The sequence below is a fragment of the Pelodiscus sinensis genome, chromosome 6 (assembly GCF_052426305.1).
Source record: "Pelodiscus sinensis isolate ZL-2025 chromosome 6, ASM5242630v1, whole genome shotgun sequence".
Lineage (NCBI taxonomy): Eukaryota > Metazoa > Chordata > Testudines > Trionychidae > Pelodiscus > Pelodiscus sinensis.
In genome coordinates this window covers 85621828-85640240 of record NC_143057.1, presented here as the reverse complement: position 1 = coordinate 85640240, position 18413 = coordinate 85621828, and the positions used below count along the sequence as shown (strand labels likewise).

General features: G+C 42.6%; 2 protein-coding genes across 5 annotated transcripts in view; one reads left to right on the top strand and one right to left on the bottom strand.

Annotated features, from left to right (window-relative positions):
- POLK (DNA polymerase kappa) overlaps positions 1 to 18413 on the bottom strand; it is an 86741-nt gene that overhangs the window by 54920 nt on the left and 13408 nt on the right. For 2 of the 3 annotated variants that reach the window (XM_006124268.5, XM_075932290.2), the window contains exon 1: positions 16789 to 17119. The exons of the other annotated variant lie outside the window; for it this stretch is intronic. The gene's annotated coding sequence lies outside the window, so the exon portion shown is untranslated. Of the gene's footprint in view, positions 1 to 16788; positions 17120 to 18413 lie in introns of those variants that run through there. 3 annotated transcript variants of the gene reach the window in all.
- CERT1 (ceramide transporter 1) overlaps positions 17240 to 18413 on the top strand; it is a 130042-nt gene continuing 128868 nt past the window's right edge. For both annotated transcript variants that reach the window (XM_006124267.5, XM_006124266.5), the window contains exon 1: positions 17240 to 17878. In XM_006124267.5, the coding sequence (XP_006124329.1) occupies positions 17783 to 17878 (96 nt within the window). In that variant the 5' untranslated portion in view covers positions 17240 to 17782. The remainder of the gene's footprint in view (positions 17879 to 18413) is intronic.

Here is an 18413-nt window from a genome sequence, read left to right as displayed (position 1 = left end):
CCTGTACAGACTAACTCGGCTACCCCTCTGAAGCTTTTGATTTTATAGAGACAGTCCTGATATTCAGGACTTTGTCTTTTACAGACATCTATTATTGTCTATCCTGTCTTGATTTTTTAAGCTTGGTATCTAGTCATCCTATTTGGGAGTGGAGGAACTGCTGTAACTTCGGGAGAATACAAGACTTTCTTCTGGGAGTTTCCTACTGAGGGTGAAGAAAAGCAACTGCTGTCCTTCATAGCTTGGTAAGAGGTAAAGAACCAAGCATTGGTGGTGGCAGCTCAGAGGATGTTCTACAGGTGAGATGTACTCCACAGAATAAAAATTGGGTAATTTTCTAGAAGTAATTTTCTGATCAGAACTGAAGGAAGCATTGCATAATAAAAGGAAGAGGCAATGCACAAAAGCTTGACAGAAGTCAGAGAAAGAAGTAGGGAATTTAATAGGACTGGATACACCAGAAAGGGAGCAGCCTGGGGAAAGCAGACAAGGAATAAGAACATGTGTGCAGAGTGACATTGAGAGGAAATGATTTTATATCAAGCACTCCTCTAACTTAAAATAAGCATCTATTTTTGCTGCAGCCCCATAGCTTGCCTTCATTCAAATCCCAGTAATGCCTCACCAGAATTCTTTGATTTGCAGTTTGTGATGTGCTAAAAAATTAACTATCTTCATTCTAATGAGAGAAATGATTTACAGCAGAACCTACGAATTATGAACACCTGAGTTTTAAACTGACCATGCTACATTTGGAACCAGAAGTACAATCAGGCAGCAGCAGATCAAAAAAGTCATACAGTTCTAGGGATGTTGAATTTAGTTTAATCAACTAATTGACTAGTCAATGGATTTTTCCATTGACTACTTGATTAGTCAACTAGCAGGGAGCTGCAGCGGGGTTAGTTCCCAGACCGGGAGCTAACCCTGCCGTGTCTCTGCCTTTTAAATTAAGAGTCTGTTGGCTCTTAATACATTTAACAAGTTAAAGCACAGGAGGAGGGACGCAGGACGATCTGGGAATCAGTTGTCCTGGCTTGTGCTGGGTACCTCGGCTGTACTTTAGCCTTTTAAATATATTAAGAGCTTCTTGGCTCTTAATACGTTTAAAAGGCTGGTGCATGGTGGCGGGGGGCAGAGAGGAGCCCCCACTACACTTTAGCCTTTTAAATGTAATTTAAAAAGCAAAGGCACGTCTGGGACTAGGCACAAGCCAGAAATCAGCTAAATCCCAGCTGGTGTCCAGTCCCCGCTACCCCTCTGCCCCCCACGGAGATGGTGCTGGGATTTTAAGGCAGCTTCCCTCAGCACTGGCTACTGCTCCCTGCCCTTGCTCCCTTTGATAGATGCAGTAAGAAGTGGGGAAGTGACTAGTCGAAGCACTATCCGGATAGTCAGGGCTCGACAAATAGTGTAATCTACTCGCCCATGGCAAGTAGATTACACCCCGGAAGAGCTGGTGCGAAGCGATCTGCGCGTGCGCAGAGCACAGAACTGTGCGTCTAGCGAGCAGGGCCACCACTCGGCAAGCCCTGCGAATAGCTGACTAGTCGTTTACATCCCTATATAGTACAATACTGTGCTAAGTATATATACTAAAAAAAAAGGGGGGGGGTACTTTTTTTCTTCCATACAGTAAAGTTTAAAAGATGTGTTAAGTCAATGGTTGTAAACTTTTGAAATAGTCAATTTTTTTTCAGTTACCAATATTTCAGAAGCTTCAGCGGGGTAGCCGAGTTAGTCTGTAACTGTAAAAACTTAAACAATGAATAGTCTAGCAGCACCTTAAAGACTAACACAACATGTAAGTGTGGGTACAGCTTTTGTGGGTACAGTCATCTGAAGAAGTGGGTTGTACCCACGAAAGCTCATGATACCATCTACATGTTTTTGTTAGTCTTAAAGGTGTGTTACCTACCAGCCCTATACTCTTGGGGAGCCAGGGAGTGAAGTGACACTCATGGAAAACCATCCCTCTTCCCCAGGCCTCTGCTAGAATCAAAGACAAAGCAATGAAAAGGCTGGAGAAGACACACCTAAACTGCTTCAGACAAGGGTGATAGAATAATGGAAACACCCCAGCCTCATCTGCTTGGAAGATAACACAGAGAGACATCTACATGAGCATACAGAATGGAGACCAGCTCTTCCAAAGCAGGAACCGCACTGAACTATGGGATACTGAAAGCAGAGAAGCACTACAGGATGGAAAAATCCGTGCTCCAGATGCTAATGAACCCAGGTCTGCTCACACCCAAATTAGTCATTATCAGACTAATTCTAGTCATAGATCCTATTGACTTCCAAAATACTGAAACTTCCTAGTTACATTATGAGCTCCTTCAAGCAACATCACCCATAACCAGGTGTGATCAATGTCTATTGTCTCGCCTGTTTAACCATAAACAAATTCAGTGTTTTCTTTGAACTATTGTCCTATCCCTATAAAAACTCCTACCTTTGCCCAAGAAAAAAAACTGTTCTGATACCTGGATTTAAACTGCATCAGTTCCACTGAGACTTCTTCATCTCCTGTCTGATCATGCTGGGGGCTCTGCTCTGCTTGTCTCCTGCCCTCTGGATCCCCAGGTCCCTCACCATCTGGAAACCCTGATCAGTGCAAGCTGCATGGAGTGGTGAGGTCTCTTTCTCTCTCTCTCTCTCTCTGTCTGTCTTCCCCCTCCCTCCTCCACATCTCTCTAAGCATAGCCTCTTGACTCTTCCCTATATAAACTGTTATGTGGTTAGCTAGCCCTAACATATGTAATCAGTTTTAATTTAGATTTAATATTGTAACTGGTTTTGTGTGTCTGGCTCCCTAAATGTATATTCACTACCCAGAAATAAATAACTTTCATTGTTAAGCTGGTAGTGCTTCTCTTTCTTTCTCTTTCACTCACTCTTCCTTGAGGGGTGTTTTGGCTTCTCCATTTGCTCTGCAACAATACTTGTACCCAGGCTAAAGATCCCTGTAGTGCCCAAAATCCTGGGGGGTTTGCTCATCATGTAGTTTACCAGTGAATGATTGTAATGTGAAAGTGGGGATAGGGAAGTGCTGAACCTGGGGGCATATGAAGATGGCAGCTTAAAGTGCTGTTTAATCCAGCCCACTGAGTCCAAAGGCTCATGAGGGTGCAGTGTGGCATTGCTGTTAAACCCAGCCTGCTGAGTCCAGGGACACATGTGGGGGTCAGCTTGTGAATGCTGATTACCTACTCCTCTCAGGTGTGCTCTGTTAGTGGGTGTGAGTGTCTGTGTGTGTTGCTAAAATGGGAAGAACCCCATCCTGAGGAACATAGTTCCTGCAGGGGAGCTCCAGTGGGAGGGGGAATTGGCAGCAGGGAGAATTCAGCTCCACATGAGAGCACAAGTAAGCACAAGCAGTACACTGATAGAATTGTTAACCTCTCCCCAGTCACATAAGAGTAACCCTAATAAATGAGTATACACCAGAGTATTAGGCAAATCTGGTAACAGGTGCTGCTAGACTACTCATTGTTTAAGTTTTTCTAATATTTCAAAGTTTCCAACAACTTTTATTCCCAAAATATTTATAACTGAGTTTCTACTGTATAAACAAGAAGAAAAAAAAAGGCTAAAAGAATATTGCCAAGACTAGTAAATCTGGTGCAGGGCTGGCTGTATTGAAGTTCATTGGCATGTTGCATTTTACTCATGGTGTAATGGAGAGACATGAAGGAATATTGGGACTAGAAAGTGATCCAAGTAGAGAGAAAGCTTTGGAGAGAATTTATTTCCAAACAGGATGACTGAAAGCATACATCACATTTTGCATACATCTTTTTCAAGGAGAGCAAATATGTAGCTCTTTAATAATTACAGTCTTCTAACTTAACAGAGACCAACAGAAAACATTTGTAGTGAGCTGAAAAAAAAACTATCCAAGAAATTCTACTGTTAATTAGTACCATGACAAAAACTGCAAAAGGTGCATATTGCTGTAAGGAGTCATCTATGTACCAAATAAACTAAAACAAAACAAACACACAAATGTACTAGTAGAAATAGCCAATAGGACATTTGCAGTCATTCTTTCTTAGGGGGGGAAAAACCCGGTTTAGAAATCAGGCAAGAGCCTGATTTTATGATTTCTTTGCAGTTCCAATAAAACTGTTAAATGACACCATCAAGATTTAATTAAAATATGACACTTGGTATCATTACTGAATGTCCATAAATTAAGTTTCGAAGACTTTCACAAGTAAAAACAACTTTAACCATTCTTTTACCTCAGCTCTTATAGTATATTCCTATTTTCAAATGAGAACGAAGCAAAAGTGTAACAGTTACTAAGGAAGTTAGAACTGAATAGTTGAGTAACTGCATGAATTGTTATTGGTTACTTGACTATTTTATAGTCCCTGGGGGAGGGGCTGGCAACTAGTGTGTTCCTGACCCCACTCCTGGGGAGCCCCCTGCCTTGTGCTACTGCCTCTGTATCAGGGGCAGCAGCGTGGGGTGTCAGGCAGAAGCCGGTCTGCAAGGGGAGCCAGTTTAAAAACCAGCTCCCCATGCAGACAGGCTACCTGCCGCCCTGCCCTGCTGCCTCTGTTACAGCGGAAGGTCTGAGCTCCCTGCAGACAGAGGCTGCTCCACCTCCCACTGCCCCCTGTGGACACAGCTTGCTCCATGGGAGGCTGAGCAGCATCTGTCCATGGCAAGCTCAGGCCTGCAGCAACTTCCCCTGCCCCCCCTCTCCCGTTACTGCTGCCTCTAATAGATGGATAGAGGCAGCAGTGTGGAGCTGAGGAGCAGGAATTACAGAGGAGCCGGTGCTGGGGGGGAAAATCGGCTTGTAAGAGGCAGCAGGGGGGGAATGAGTGTAGTCGACATGATTAACTAATAAACTTAGGTTTATGAGTTAATCCTATAGTCAGCTACACATTGACATCTCTAATAGTTATCTCAACACACAAGCATTGGGAATGAAAAACACTAACAAAGACGGTGTCTCCAGGAGTGCTTTGGCTTCCTTGACCATGGGATGCTATTCCAAGAAGGACTGCTAAGCAGGGATGGGGATTCACCTTTCAAGGAAGGGGAAGAGAGTACAGTATTTGGATTCAGACTGGCTAACCTAGTGAGGAAGGCTTTAAACTAGGTTCAACGGGGCAAGTGACCAAAGCCCACAGGTAAGTGAAAAACATGGTGACCTGGGAGATGGCTCAGAAATGGGAGGGAACATGGGCTATAATAGCTGAGATAAAAGAGGACAAGGCAGAAGTGGGGGGTGGAGAGGAGGGAGCAAAATCAAATCAGTATCTTATATGGCTATATATAAATGCAAGAAGTATGGGGAATAAGCAGGAAGAACTTGAAGTGCTAATAAATAAACACAACTATGACATAGCTGGAATCAGAAAGACTTGGTGGGATAATACACACAATTGGAATATTCGTATAGAAGGGTACAGCTTGCTCAGGAAGGATAGGCTGGGGGAAAAAAAGGAAGGAAGTGTTGCCTTGTATATTAAAAACGAATACACTTGGACTGAGGTGGAGATGGACACAGAAGACAGACTTGTTGAGAGTCTCTAGGTTAGGTCAAAAGTGGTAAAATATAAGGGTGATGTCATGCTAGGGATTTACTACAGACCACTTATCCATGCAGAAGAGGTGGATGAGGCTTTTTTTAAACAATTAACAAAATCATCCTAAGCGCAGGATTTGGTGGTGATGAGGGACTTCAACTATCCAGACATCTGTTGAGAAACTAATATAGCAGGGCACCTATTATCCAATAAGTTCTGGACTGCATTGGAGACAATTTTTTATTTCAGAAGTTTGAGAAAGCTACTGGGGGGGGGGGGGGAGGTTGTTCTTGAATTGATTTTAACAAATAGGGAGGGACTGGTTGAAAATTTGAAAGTAGAAGGCAGTTTGGGTGAAAGTGATCGTGAAATATCATGAAATCATAGAGTTCATTATTCTAAAGTATGGTAGGAGGGAGTACAGCAAAATAGAGACAATGGATTTCAGGAAGGCAGATCGTAGTAAACTCAGAGAGCAAGACTAAGAGGAAAAACAACTGATGAGAGTTGGCAGTTTTTAAAAGGGACATTATTTAAGGGCCCATAAGCAAATTCCACAAATGTGTTGAAATGGCAAAAACAAAAAAAAAAAACCAAAAAAAGTGTGTGTGTCTGAAAACTGTAGGTACTGGGGGTATTTATTTTTTTAAAAGGTATTTTATAAAAAAGGTTGAGAACACTGGCATAGAAAGTATGATTATTAAGCTTGCAGAGCTGGGAGGGGTTTCAAGTGCTTTGGAGGATAGGGTCAAAATTCAAAATGATCTGGACAAACATGAGAAATGGTTTGAGATAAACAGGATGAAGTTTAATAAGGACAAATGCAAAGTACTCCACTTAGGAAGGAACAATCAGTTTCATACATACAGAAAGGGAAGTGATTGTGTAGGAAGGAGTACTGCTGAAAGGGATTTTGGGGTCATACTGGACAACAAGTTAAACATGAGTCAAAAAAAGCAAAAACAGGAGTGTTATGAGCAAGACATGAGAAGTCATTCTTACGCTCCACTCTGTGCTGATTAGGCCTCAGTTGGAGTATTGTGTTCAGTTCTGGGCACATTTCAAGAAAGATATGGAAAAATTGAAGAGCAACAAAAATGATTAAAGGACTAGAAAACATGACCTATGAGAGAAGACTGAAAGAATTGGGCTTGTTTAGTTCAGAAAAGAGAAGACTGAGAAGGGACATCATGGTGGTTTTCAAGTATCTAAAAGGGTATTACAAGGAGGAACAAAAATTGTTCACCTTGGCCTCTGAGGATAGGACAATAAACAATGGGCTTAAATTGCAGCAAGGGATGTTTAGGTTGGACATTAGGAAAAACTTCCTGTCAGGGTAGTTAAACACTCAAATAAATTGCCTAGGGGGTGCTGTGGAATCTCCTAGTTCGAACTAAGGGGCTAGTGTAGACATACCCCTGGAGACTTATCTGGTAGTCGACTTATCTGGTAGTCGACTTATCTGGTAGTCGACTAATTGCTCCCTACACTTGCTGTCTCTGTATCTTAAAAGCCAGTTCCCCCCAGCACTGTCTTCGCAGGGGGAGGGAGGAAGGAAGGCAGGGAAGGCAGAGGTGCAGTGGAGAACCCAGAGCGAGTGGAGATTGCTTGAGTCCCTGCTTGCGCTGGGTCCTGACTGCTGTGCCTCTGTCTTTGAAATGTAGCAAGAGCCGTGGGTGACTCCTCGTACATTCAAAAGGCACAGAAGCAGCTGGGATAGCGAGCGCCCCAGCCCCCCTTTATCGTCTAATCAATATTAGAAATTCCTTTGACAACTTGCTTAGCTAATTAATCAAAATTTAACATCCCTAATTGACTTTTTAAATTCAAAAGCTATGTTTCAGAAGAGACATGATTTCAGGTGTTTAATTTGAAACATCTATGTGGGTCCTGATTATCAGAAAATGCTGAACCATCTGCCCTTAAAAAAAAAAAAAAAAAAAAATCAGGTCTCATTAAGATACCTTATCTTCAGCACTCAAAATCTCTAGTCCTGTCTGAAAATCTTGGCCCAGTTTTCAATTCCTATATTCAGCTTTATGAGCACATAACATTCTTTTGCAAATTTTGGATAAAATATTTAAATTTCTCTTTTTTGATTTTTCATTCTAGCTCTCTAAATAAAACATAGGCTACAAACCTGTAACAATCTCAGCTCTTCATCTAATGAGTCAACAGCCAATTGAGAATGTTAAGTTTGTGTATGTACACATACTATTATCACTATCCATCAGTTCTTCCTGCTAGTTCTATTCCTGCAAGTCTGCAGGGGATTGAAACTGACAAGAATCCTGTTTTCCAGGTTATTCAGAAACCAGAGCTGTCATAAATTTCAAACCTCCCTGCCCCCCCATCAAAAGAATGGAGCTTGTGACTCTGTGACTTGCATATTGGCATGTGTTTTTGTTTCTTGTGGTTTAATTCAGTTGATGATGTTCCCCAATAATTATTAAACTATTTTAAAATGATTTAAACAGGCCGGTACATGAGAGTCAACCAACCGCAGTCTTCTTTTTTGTACAAGAATTTTCAGCAGCAAAGGGGGATATATTAGGTGCACAGGCATAAATCAGAGAGAAATCTGGAATACAATGTTATTGTTTCAAGATGAATGTATACATGAAATAAAGGCTATATTAAATACTGTAAATTGAAGTCAACAAAACACTGGACTTGGCAGAATAACTTTCCAGAACATAACTTCTTAATAAATATTTTTATTAAGTATTAAACTTCCCTCTGACTAACAGAAACAGATGGACATGCCTCTTCTGTTGTTGCCCTAGAGATTCAATCAAAACTATGCATTTGGGGAAACTCCTTATGTCTATTGGCCTATCTTTTGTATTTTATGTACACTTATCAAGACCTGCTTATTCCTGTACTAGGAGGGTTGTAATTTAATTCTGTAATGGTGAGTACTCCCACCCTTCCATAAATGGAATCTTGTATAACCCTGGTGAGGGTTATGCATGTGTGATGAGCAAGACACAAAGTTTATTTGCATGGTTGCTACTGTCCCTTATGTTTAGCAACAGGAATAAAGGCAATAAATGGATCACATAGTTAAAATCTTAATTTATTAATAATAATACCTAGCTTTTGTGTATTTCTTTTCATCTGTGGTCCACAACCCACTTTCAAAAGAGATGAGTTTTAAAGTAGAACCCATAGGCCCCAATCAAGATATGGGCCCTGTTATTTTATGAGTCTGATCCTACAAGACATGGTCCCTGCTTCAGAGAGTTTATATTGTTAAGTTTATATTGTTAAGTGACATATTAAGGTTGGTGACTGAGGTTACTCTTAAGTCATCACCTTAGACATTTGCCTATTCTCCATATTTCACACATATTCTATCCTGCAGAAAGTAAGAAAGCAGGCACATGAGCAGCATGGGACTCACCCGTGGAGGATGGAGGATTTCACGTAGTACTGAACCATACTTGTGCCTAAGAATATGTCCTACTCATGCATGTGATGGAGCTTAATTTTGTACCCTTCTCTGAACTGGTTCAAGTGTTATAACATCAAAGCTCTGATCTTTCTTTATTCTCCGGTCCCGGTCCTATGTGCCACATGGTTTCTTTACTTTGTAAAATACACTGTAAGGTTCTATCAAATGGATTAATAGGAACCTACCTCTCAGAGATCCAAAATAGTATCTGTTAATGTTTTAGTTTATTGTATTTTTAGTGGTGCAAAATATGGTAAGACTGAATTACATCACACACACACACACACACACACACACACACGAAAAGTTGGGCTTTTGACAGCTCACAGTCTGGCTGGTATGTTGAGTTAAAGGAAAGGCTACGATTATCAGTTATGCTACACTGAGGGGTTTAGCCTGTTTGCCTATTCTCATTATTTGCTTTGGCTCTTGAGTGTTTTGCCTGCCCCAGGAGTATAGCAAAGTGGGGAGGAAGCCCAGCAAAGTTGTCATGACAAATATATTTATTGGCATAATTGAATTCACACTTTCTGAATCCTAAAACAATACTGAATTATCACCACACCCTCATGGCAGTGCATTGTTGTCTGTGTTGTATTTAACTGTTTTCTGTTGTTTGACTGAGATAAACATAAATGGCGTTTCACTATTCAACTAAAAATGAATTATTTCATCATTGCGGGATTTTTTAAGTCTGATTTTTAATCTCCGGTAGTGCTAAATGGCAGTTTCTTTAGGGTAATTTCTCACCTGCCTATCACTGTAAAATAGTGATAGAAATGTAGCCGTGTTAGTCTGGGGTAGCTGAAGCAAAATATCACTGTAAAGATCTATCACTGTAAAGATCTTAATGCAATGAATGTTTTTCATCTGAGATATTCCAAGTACAGTATTTTTCTGAACTCACACCTGTGTGATTATAGGTGGAGCTGACATTGCCTAATACTTTCCATTACAAAAGTATTGCTTGTAAATTTGCAAAACTTTAACCATTTGAGCTGAAATTCCCCACTGTAGGTGTCAATCTCAGGCTTAACATTTTATCTCCAAGTTTTAATATAAATGGTTCAGCTATTTCTGTAAAGGGTGTTAAAGAAAAATAGTGTATTTATCCAACGTTGAAAAATTCGTACAAATATTTTATTAAGAGATCTAGTGCCTCCAGACTTTGCAATGTCTTTTTAACAGAAATATGTACAATTATATTCTGCACATTTTTTCAGCAACAGAATTTTTTAAATGTTTTATTTTTCACTTTTAAAAATTCCTATGTAGTGTTCTCTTTTCTGGAAATCATATACAATTATTATGGAAAGAAATCAAATTTTTAAAAATACTAAAAGCAATTTAGATGATAGAGCCAAATTTTGTTGTTTAAACATTACTGCTTAGAGGACAACCTTTAAAATGGTTTTAAATGTAAGAACAATTACAAATTTATGTCTCTGAAAGAAAACAGGATACTGAAGGCTCTAGTCAACCTGTGTTCATGCAGGTCTCGGAAAAAGGAAATTAAGCATCATATAGGAAATCTGGGGACAATGATGGAAAAATAAGGAGAGGATAGTAGCATTGGAGAAAAATGTAGTGAACCTATCATTCATGCATTTAAAATTTAGTCTTTTTAAAGATAAATCATGATCACTAGTGCCCAGCATAGATACAATTTTTTTATCCACAGCTGAGCCACAAAATAATCTGCAAATATAAAGCAGATATCCATGGAGTTGCAGGGCTCTAAAGCTAACCTATTATTTAACAGAACCATAAAAAATTATTTTTGAATTTCATTTTCTTATATTTTATTCAATATATCATAGTTATGGAGCAACAGTAGATACTCGACAGATTATACTGATGCTAGTTTCCATTATAAAACTAGTTTTTAAGTTCCCCACAACTGCTGTTTCTAGGAGACCAGAAGGAACAGTGTTTGGGGTAGGGAACTCCGAGGTCACATGGATCCTAGTCTGAAAATGGAGCTTTCTGGAGAAAGAGCACAGAAGGGGCATGGAATAGGGGTTGGGGACAGAGAAGCAAAACACAGAAAGTGAGTGCTGGTGACCAGAAAAGCCACAAGAGGATGTAGCACACTGAGGATGGCATGAACAAGGCTGCACAGGGAACTAAGATGGAGCAGGTAAAAGAGGATCAGGGTATCAGGAAAAATAAAAGGATGAATGGAAGAAAAGCAAAATATGGACGTCTCTGTAAAGAAGCGTTAAACACTGGAAACACAGAGGTACAAGACCTGGAGACTGCAGAATAAGAGATAATGAAGTGATGTGCAGGATATTAAGAGTAGGGCATGGAGACAGTTACAAGGAAACAGGACAAGGCATAGAGAAAAATGCAGAATAGCTGGATTAATCACTGAAGGGGTGAGTTACAGGCTTAGTCATGAATAAAAACTTTAAATGCTTATCATTTTCTAGTCTGAAAGGATGGTGGATTCTATGGTCATGGGAAGGTCAGACATTTTAACACTGAAGTGTTTTTTAATGTGGACTTTCTTTTTTGAGACTATTAATTGAATTCAAATTAAACACACTTTCAGTCTTTAGAGGGGTAGCCATATTAGTCTGAAACTGCATAAACAACGAAGTGTCCTGTGGCACCTTATGGACTAACAGATTTATTGGAGTACAGTACTGGAGGATACTAGAGTAGGGCATGAAGACAGTTGCAAGGAAACAGGAAAAGGCACAGAGAAAAATGCAGAGTAGCTGGATAAATCACTAAAGGGGTGAGTTACAGTTTTAGCATTTACTGGATCCAATAAATCTGTTAGTCTATAAGGTACCTCAGGATTTTTCGTTGTTTACTTTCAATCTTAATGCTTTCTTTTTAAATTTGTGTTTATTTGGACCTCTGTCTGGAAGGTGTTAAAATAACATTTCCCAGTATATTCAATAAACGCACAATTTTACAATTAGACGCAAGACTTACTCGAATTAGGATTTTTTTTGTGAGTTTTGGCAACCTGGAAGTATTTCTATTTTTGGTAGTCAGTTTCTGTGAATAGCATATGTTTTGTTAACCCTTTTCTTCTTTATACTTAGGCCAAACCTTTATTATAAACTTCTATCAGCATAACTTAAGTCATTCCGGGGTGTGGAAAATCCACATACCTAAGCAAAGCAGTTATACTGACCTTAAACACCACCACCCTCCATCCCTTGTAGGCAGCGCTATTTCAATGAAAGAGCTTCTCCCACAGCTAACTCCTCTCACAGGAGTGGAATTATTAAGATGGCAGGAGCGCTCTCTTCTATTGTTTTAGTGTGTTTTCACCACATGTGTTTTAGCAGTGCACCTGCATCGCAGATAACTGTGCCAAAGTAAATTTGTAGTGTAGCCTTACCCTACTTATTACGAGTGGGCACCAGTTCTGGTGATCTCAAACGTGCAAAATGCATACAGTGAACTAGATAATCAATGCTATGAAGACATTTTAAATATAGCCTTTGTTACAAAGACACAAACTAAATTATCAGATTAATTACTCAATACTTTGTCATAAATTTCCCAGTTTAGAGGAAATGCAGTTTAAAAAAGCAATTCAGTGACTCATTAACACCAGCACCCCCCATCGAAAAAGTGAAACGGATTGCTTTATTCAATATTTGATCTCTAATACAGATTATTTTAAAAATTAATGAAGTAGAAAATGATTATGCACAAGCCTTAAATTAGGGATGTAAATGATTAATTCCCAAGCATCGCCCTTACCCGATGATGTTTACCAGTTACAGTTAAGAAGTGGGGGCTGGAATAGCTCCCCACCTGCCACGGAAAAGGGGATGCTCCAGCCTGGCCAGAGCAGCCCCCATCTGTGACAGGGGGCTGCTGCAGTCCAACCGCAGCTCCTCCCGTCTGCTCCTATATAACTGATTAACCATAAAGTTTAACCGGTTAACTAAATGAACAGGATTTTACATCTTTGCCTTAAATACGCTGACAATTTCCTACATCCATTTGTAAAACTGGAAAATTGTAATGTGGCAATTTTCCCCCGGTTAATATTGATCACCTTGTAAATATACACTAATACCATTGTTCATAAATTACTTTGAAAAATAAATAAAAAAATCACAAATCTTTGTCATTTTGTTTTTTGCACTGTACAATATTATGTGGCTAAAGTTTAGTACACTGATAAAATAAATATAAGGTGTGACTTTCTTTTTTGAATGTCAAGTTTGTAGTAAAGGTCCACCAACATGCTGCAAAAAGAGGCAAATTGTAAGATAATCAAAATGAAACTAAAACACTTTATCAGTGATCCACAAACTGTGGGGCATGCCACATGGGAGGATGGGGAAGAGCATGACCAAGCCCTTCAAGGTGTCCCTATACTACATATTAAACATGGTTTTGTTGGACCTAGATTTGGTGTTCTTTGAGATTTCACATTGTATTGTCAAAATTAGGGTCCTACCAAATTCATAGTTCACTTTGGTCGATTTCTCAGTCATAGGTTTTAAAAATGATAAATTTCATTATTTCAAAATCTGAAATTTTGCATTATTGTAATTGTAGGGGTCCTGACACAAAAAGGAGTTTTGTGGGGTCCCAATGTTATTTTATCGGGGTTGCAGTATTGTTATCCTTACTTCTGTGCAGCTGCTGGCAGCAGCACTGCCTTCAGAACTGGGCAGCTGGACTAGGTCTACACTGCGGAGCTATTTCGGGATACCAAAAGTATCCCAAAATAGCTATTTTGCATCTAGTGAAGCAGCCCATTACTTGTAAATAGATTTTGAAATAATGGGTGGCTTATTCTGATGTCCTGATAACCCTCGTTCTACAAGGATTAAGGGGAATTTTGAAATAAGCTATTTCGAGTTAAGGGCGCAGTGTATATACACCCCTGAAGAGCAGTGGCTGCTGGCCAGAAATCCATCCCTGAAGGCATATCTACTGCCAGAAGCAGCGCAGAAATAACAGTGACATTATATGGTATTGCCACCCTTGTTCTTTTACAGCTACCCGCAGAGCTAGGTCTTTAGTCAGCAGTTGTCACTCTCTGGCACCCAGCTCTAAAAGCAGCCAGGTTGCAGGAATTATAAATGAGGTCCTACCAGGTTTTGGAACATATAGAAAAACTTAACAACAAATCACCGGGACTGGATGGCATTCATCCAAGGGTTTTAAAAGAACTCAAATGGGAAACTGTACAACTATTATCTGTGGTTTGTAACCAATCCTTTAAATCGGCTTCTGTATCTAATTACTGGAAGATAACTAACGTGACACCAATATTTAAAAAGGGCTTTAGAGGCGATCCTGGCAATTACAGACTGGTAAGTCTAACTTCATTACCAGGTAAATTAGTCGAAACAATAGTAACGAATAAAATTGTCAGGCATGTAGAAGAACATAAGTTGTTGGACAAAAGTCAACATGGTTTCTGTAAAGGGAAATCATGTCTTACTAATCTATTAGAGTTCTTTGAAGAGGTTAACAAACATGCAGACAAGGGGGATCCAACAGATATAGTATACTTAGATTTTCAGAAAGCCTTTGACAAGGTCCCTCACCAAAGGCTCTTGTGTAAATTACATTGTCATGGGATAAGAGGGAAGGTCCTTTCATGGACTGAGAACTGGTTAAAAGACAGGAAACAAAGGGTAGGAATAAATGGTAAATTTTCAGAATGGAGAGATGTAACTAGTGGCGTCCCCCATGGGTCAGTCCTGGGACCTATCGTGTTCAACTTATTCATAAATTATCTGAAAAAAGGGGTAATCAGCGAGGTGGTAAAGTTGCTGATGATACTAAACTGTTTAAGATAGTCAAGACAGAAGCAGACTGTGAAGAACTTCAAAAAGATCTCACCAAACTGAGTGATTGAGCAACAAAATGGCAAATGAAATTTAATGTGGATAAGTGTAAAGTAATGCACGTTGAAAAAAAAAAACCCCAAATATACGTACAGTATGATGGGGGCTAATTTGGCTACGATAAATCAGGAAAGAGATCTTGGAGTTACCGTGGATAGTTCTCTGAAAACTTCCACACAGTGTGCAGCGGCGGTCAAAAAGCCAAATAGGATGTAAGGAATTATTAAGAAAGGGATAGAAAAGAAGACACAGAATATCTTACTACCCCTGTATAAAATTATGGTACGCCCACATCTTGAATACTGTGTACAGATGTGGTCTCCTCACTTCAAAAAAGATATTTTGGCCTTGGAAAGGGTTCAGAAAAGGGCAATTAAAATGATTAGGGGTTTGGAACGGGTCCCATATGAAGAGAGGATAAAGCGACTTTTCAGTTTAGAAAAGAGGAGACTGAGGGGGGAATAGGATAGAGGTATATAAAATCATAAGTGGTGTGGAGAAGGCGAATAAAGAAAAATTATTTATTAGTTTCCATAATAGAAGAACTAGAGGACACCAAATGAAATTAATGGATAGCAGGTTTAAAACTAATACAAGAATGTTCTTCTTCACACAGCATGGAGTCAACCTGTGGAACTCCTTGCCAGAGGAGGCTGTGAAGGCTAGGACTATAACAGAGTTTAAAGAGAAGCTAGATAATTTTCTGGAGGTTAGGTTCATAAAAGGCTATTAGCCAGGGGATAGAAATGGTGTCCCTGGCTTCTGTTTGTCAGAGGCTAAAGATGGATGGCAGGAGACAAATGGCTTGATCATTGTCTTCGGTCCACCCCCTCTGGGGCACCTGGCGCTGGCCACTGTCAGCAGACAGACTTCTGGGCTAGATGTACCTTTGGTCTGACCCAGTACAGCCATTCTTATGTAATGCCACTGACCAGCATTAAAACCACCCCTCTCCAGTTACCCAGCTCCGAAGGCAGTGCAGAAGTAAAGGTGGAAATAACATGACCCTCCTAAAATAGCCTTATGAGTCCTCTGCAACACCATTTTAGGTCAGGACCCACAATTTGAGAAACACTGGTCTCCCAGGTAAAAGCATGGCTGTGAGTTTGGTAGGACCCTATTTATAATTCCTGCAACCAGCGGTCACAGAACCATACTGCACTATGCAGGCCTTCTGACTCAGGTCTGCTGCTTGTCCTGCATACGTACTACAACATAAGATTGTCACAAAGATTCGGACAAGATTTGACTTGAACCAGAGCCACAGCACAACTTGAACTCTAACACTTCCCCCTCCCTGACCCAGGATCCTAGGACTTGGATTATGAATGCTTGCTAATTTGAATCTAATTGTTATGTGTGTGGATGGAAGAGGGGCAGCATTTGGCCTGTCCACACTAGACAGCTTACAGCAGCACATCTGTACTGATGCAGCTGCACTGCTATAAAATCTCCTATGCAGCCACATAAGAAAGAGCTTTTGTGGGCATAACTGGACCACTCTCAAAAAGGGATGGGAGCTATATCAGCAGGAGAGCATCTATCAGCCTTGCCCGGGTGGGGGTCACACAGGCCATCCAACTGAGATGAGTTTTAAGAACAAAAGTATTAGTGTAGACATAGTGCAGTGCAGACATGCCCTGACATGCCTGCAGGACATCTATCAGTCACACACAGTGCAGAAAGGATTTCTTTCACAGGCCAGAAATTAACACACTTCCTTTGAGAAGAGCAAGGAACAAAGCAGTGAATGCCCTTTCGCCTCGCACCTACTGCCCGAAATCTCTTGCTTTGGGTCTGGGGCGCAGGGTGGTCTGGCTACCGGTGGTTTCCCTCCCAGTGCCAGCAGCTCCTCAGTGACGCGAGTGAGCCCAGCCCCCCGGTGCCGACCCCACGGACGGAGGACGCTGCGGCTCGGCGCGGCCTTGGTTACCTGCGGACGGGCAAACGCATCACTTCGAGCTACCCCTGCTCTGTCGCAACGCAACACAACGCACCACCGCGGCTCTCAACTTCCCTGCCCGCTCCCGCCGCTTCCTGTCGTCTCATTGCCCCAGCCACGCCTCCACCTTGTTTAAAGGGGCCGTTTGTAACGGGAGAAAACACCGAACGTCTTCCCCAAGGGCCACACTGGGGCAGGGGGAACAGCCGCACGCGGGGGGTGGGCGATCGCCTCCTTGCCCAAGCTGGGAGGAGGAACCGTTCCCGCTCGCAACAGAGGAGCTAGAGGGAAGAGCAGGTGACAGGTCAGACATAGACCAGCCTCCCCACTACTGCCTTCACCGAAGCGGAACCGCGGCTAAGCTTTTGGGCGGGCACTGGGGAAAAGATGGGGGGGAGGGGTGAGAGGCCGTAATTAGGAGACACACATACAACCCACCTAAAATGGCCGTTCTTAACTTTTGAATCAAGGGTGGCGGCCCTGCCCCCTCTCACTAGACTACAATTCCCAAGTTCCACCCCCCCCCATTCCCAGCCTCCCAGGATGCATCACACCATCACGCTTCCTGCCCCTCCCTCCAGACTACAATTCCCAGCAAGCAATGCGCTCCCCCTGCCAAGTGGGGTTGGGGGGAGTTGGTAAATAGTGGCAGAGAGCGAGTTCCTAGAGTAAGATGGCGGCGGCAGCGGTAGCTGCGGTGGCGCTTTGAGTGGCAGTGGACACTACCCCTCGCGCTGTGGCTCTTACTGTGGGTCGGGGCCGCGGCGCTGCACTGAGGGCAGAGGCGAGGAGTCGAGTATCGGAGCTGCGGCCCCGGCAGCTGCAAAGAGGCCAGGCGCGGGTAGCGCCACCCCGGGAGCCGAGAGGTGTCGCCCAGGTAGAGCCCCCCCGGCCGTCGCTCCCGTCCCCAAGGCAGGAGGAGGCTGCTGTGGGCGGGGGCCGCTCGCTGTTTCCCTGCTCGACGGTGGCTGCAGGCGGCGCCTCCATGTCGGACAACCAGAGCTGGAATTCCTCCGGCTCCGAGGAGGATCCCGAAACCGAGTCCGGGCCGCCTGTTGAGCTCTGCGGGGTCCTCAGCAAGGTGAGCAACAGCAGCCCCTTTCCTCGGGGGGACTCGGAGTCTGCTCTTTCCCGGGCGGCTGGGGCCGCGCGCACCCCCGCGCTACCCTGCAGAATTGGGCTAGGCTCCCGTCTCGCTGGCAGTTACCCGTGTGGAGGGGCAGCCCCGCACCCCTTCGCCCACCCCGCGGAGACACGGGGCTGGCTTGGCTGGGGCAGCGGCCACCTGACCTAAGAGAGCCTGAAAATGAGTCATTCCCCGGCAAACACCCACTCCCAGACCGCGGGCGGGGCTGTAACGGCCCACACATCCCGCGAGGGCGTCCCCTCCGGCCCTCCCTGCTGCCAGCGCAGCCCCCGCAGTTCTCCATCTCTCTCCTGCCGCTGTCAGTGCTCTCCTTCCCGTAAGCTAAGCTAGGCGAGGCGGGGAGCCCCGCGGACAGGGTGTGCAGACTGTCTTAAAATCCATCCTGCAGACCGATGGGGGGGGTGCTCTCATAGTCCCCTTTCCCTTCTTAAATGGGTAGGCGTACTCTGCATGAATGAGTGTTCCCTTG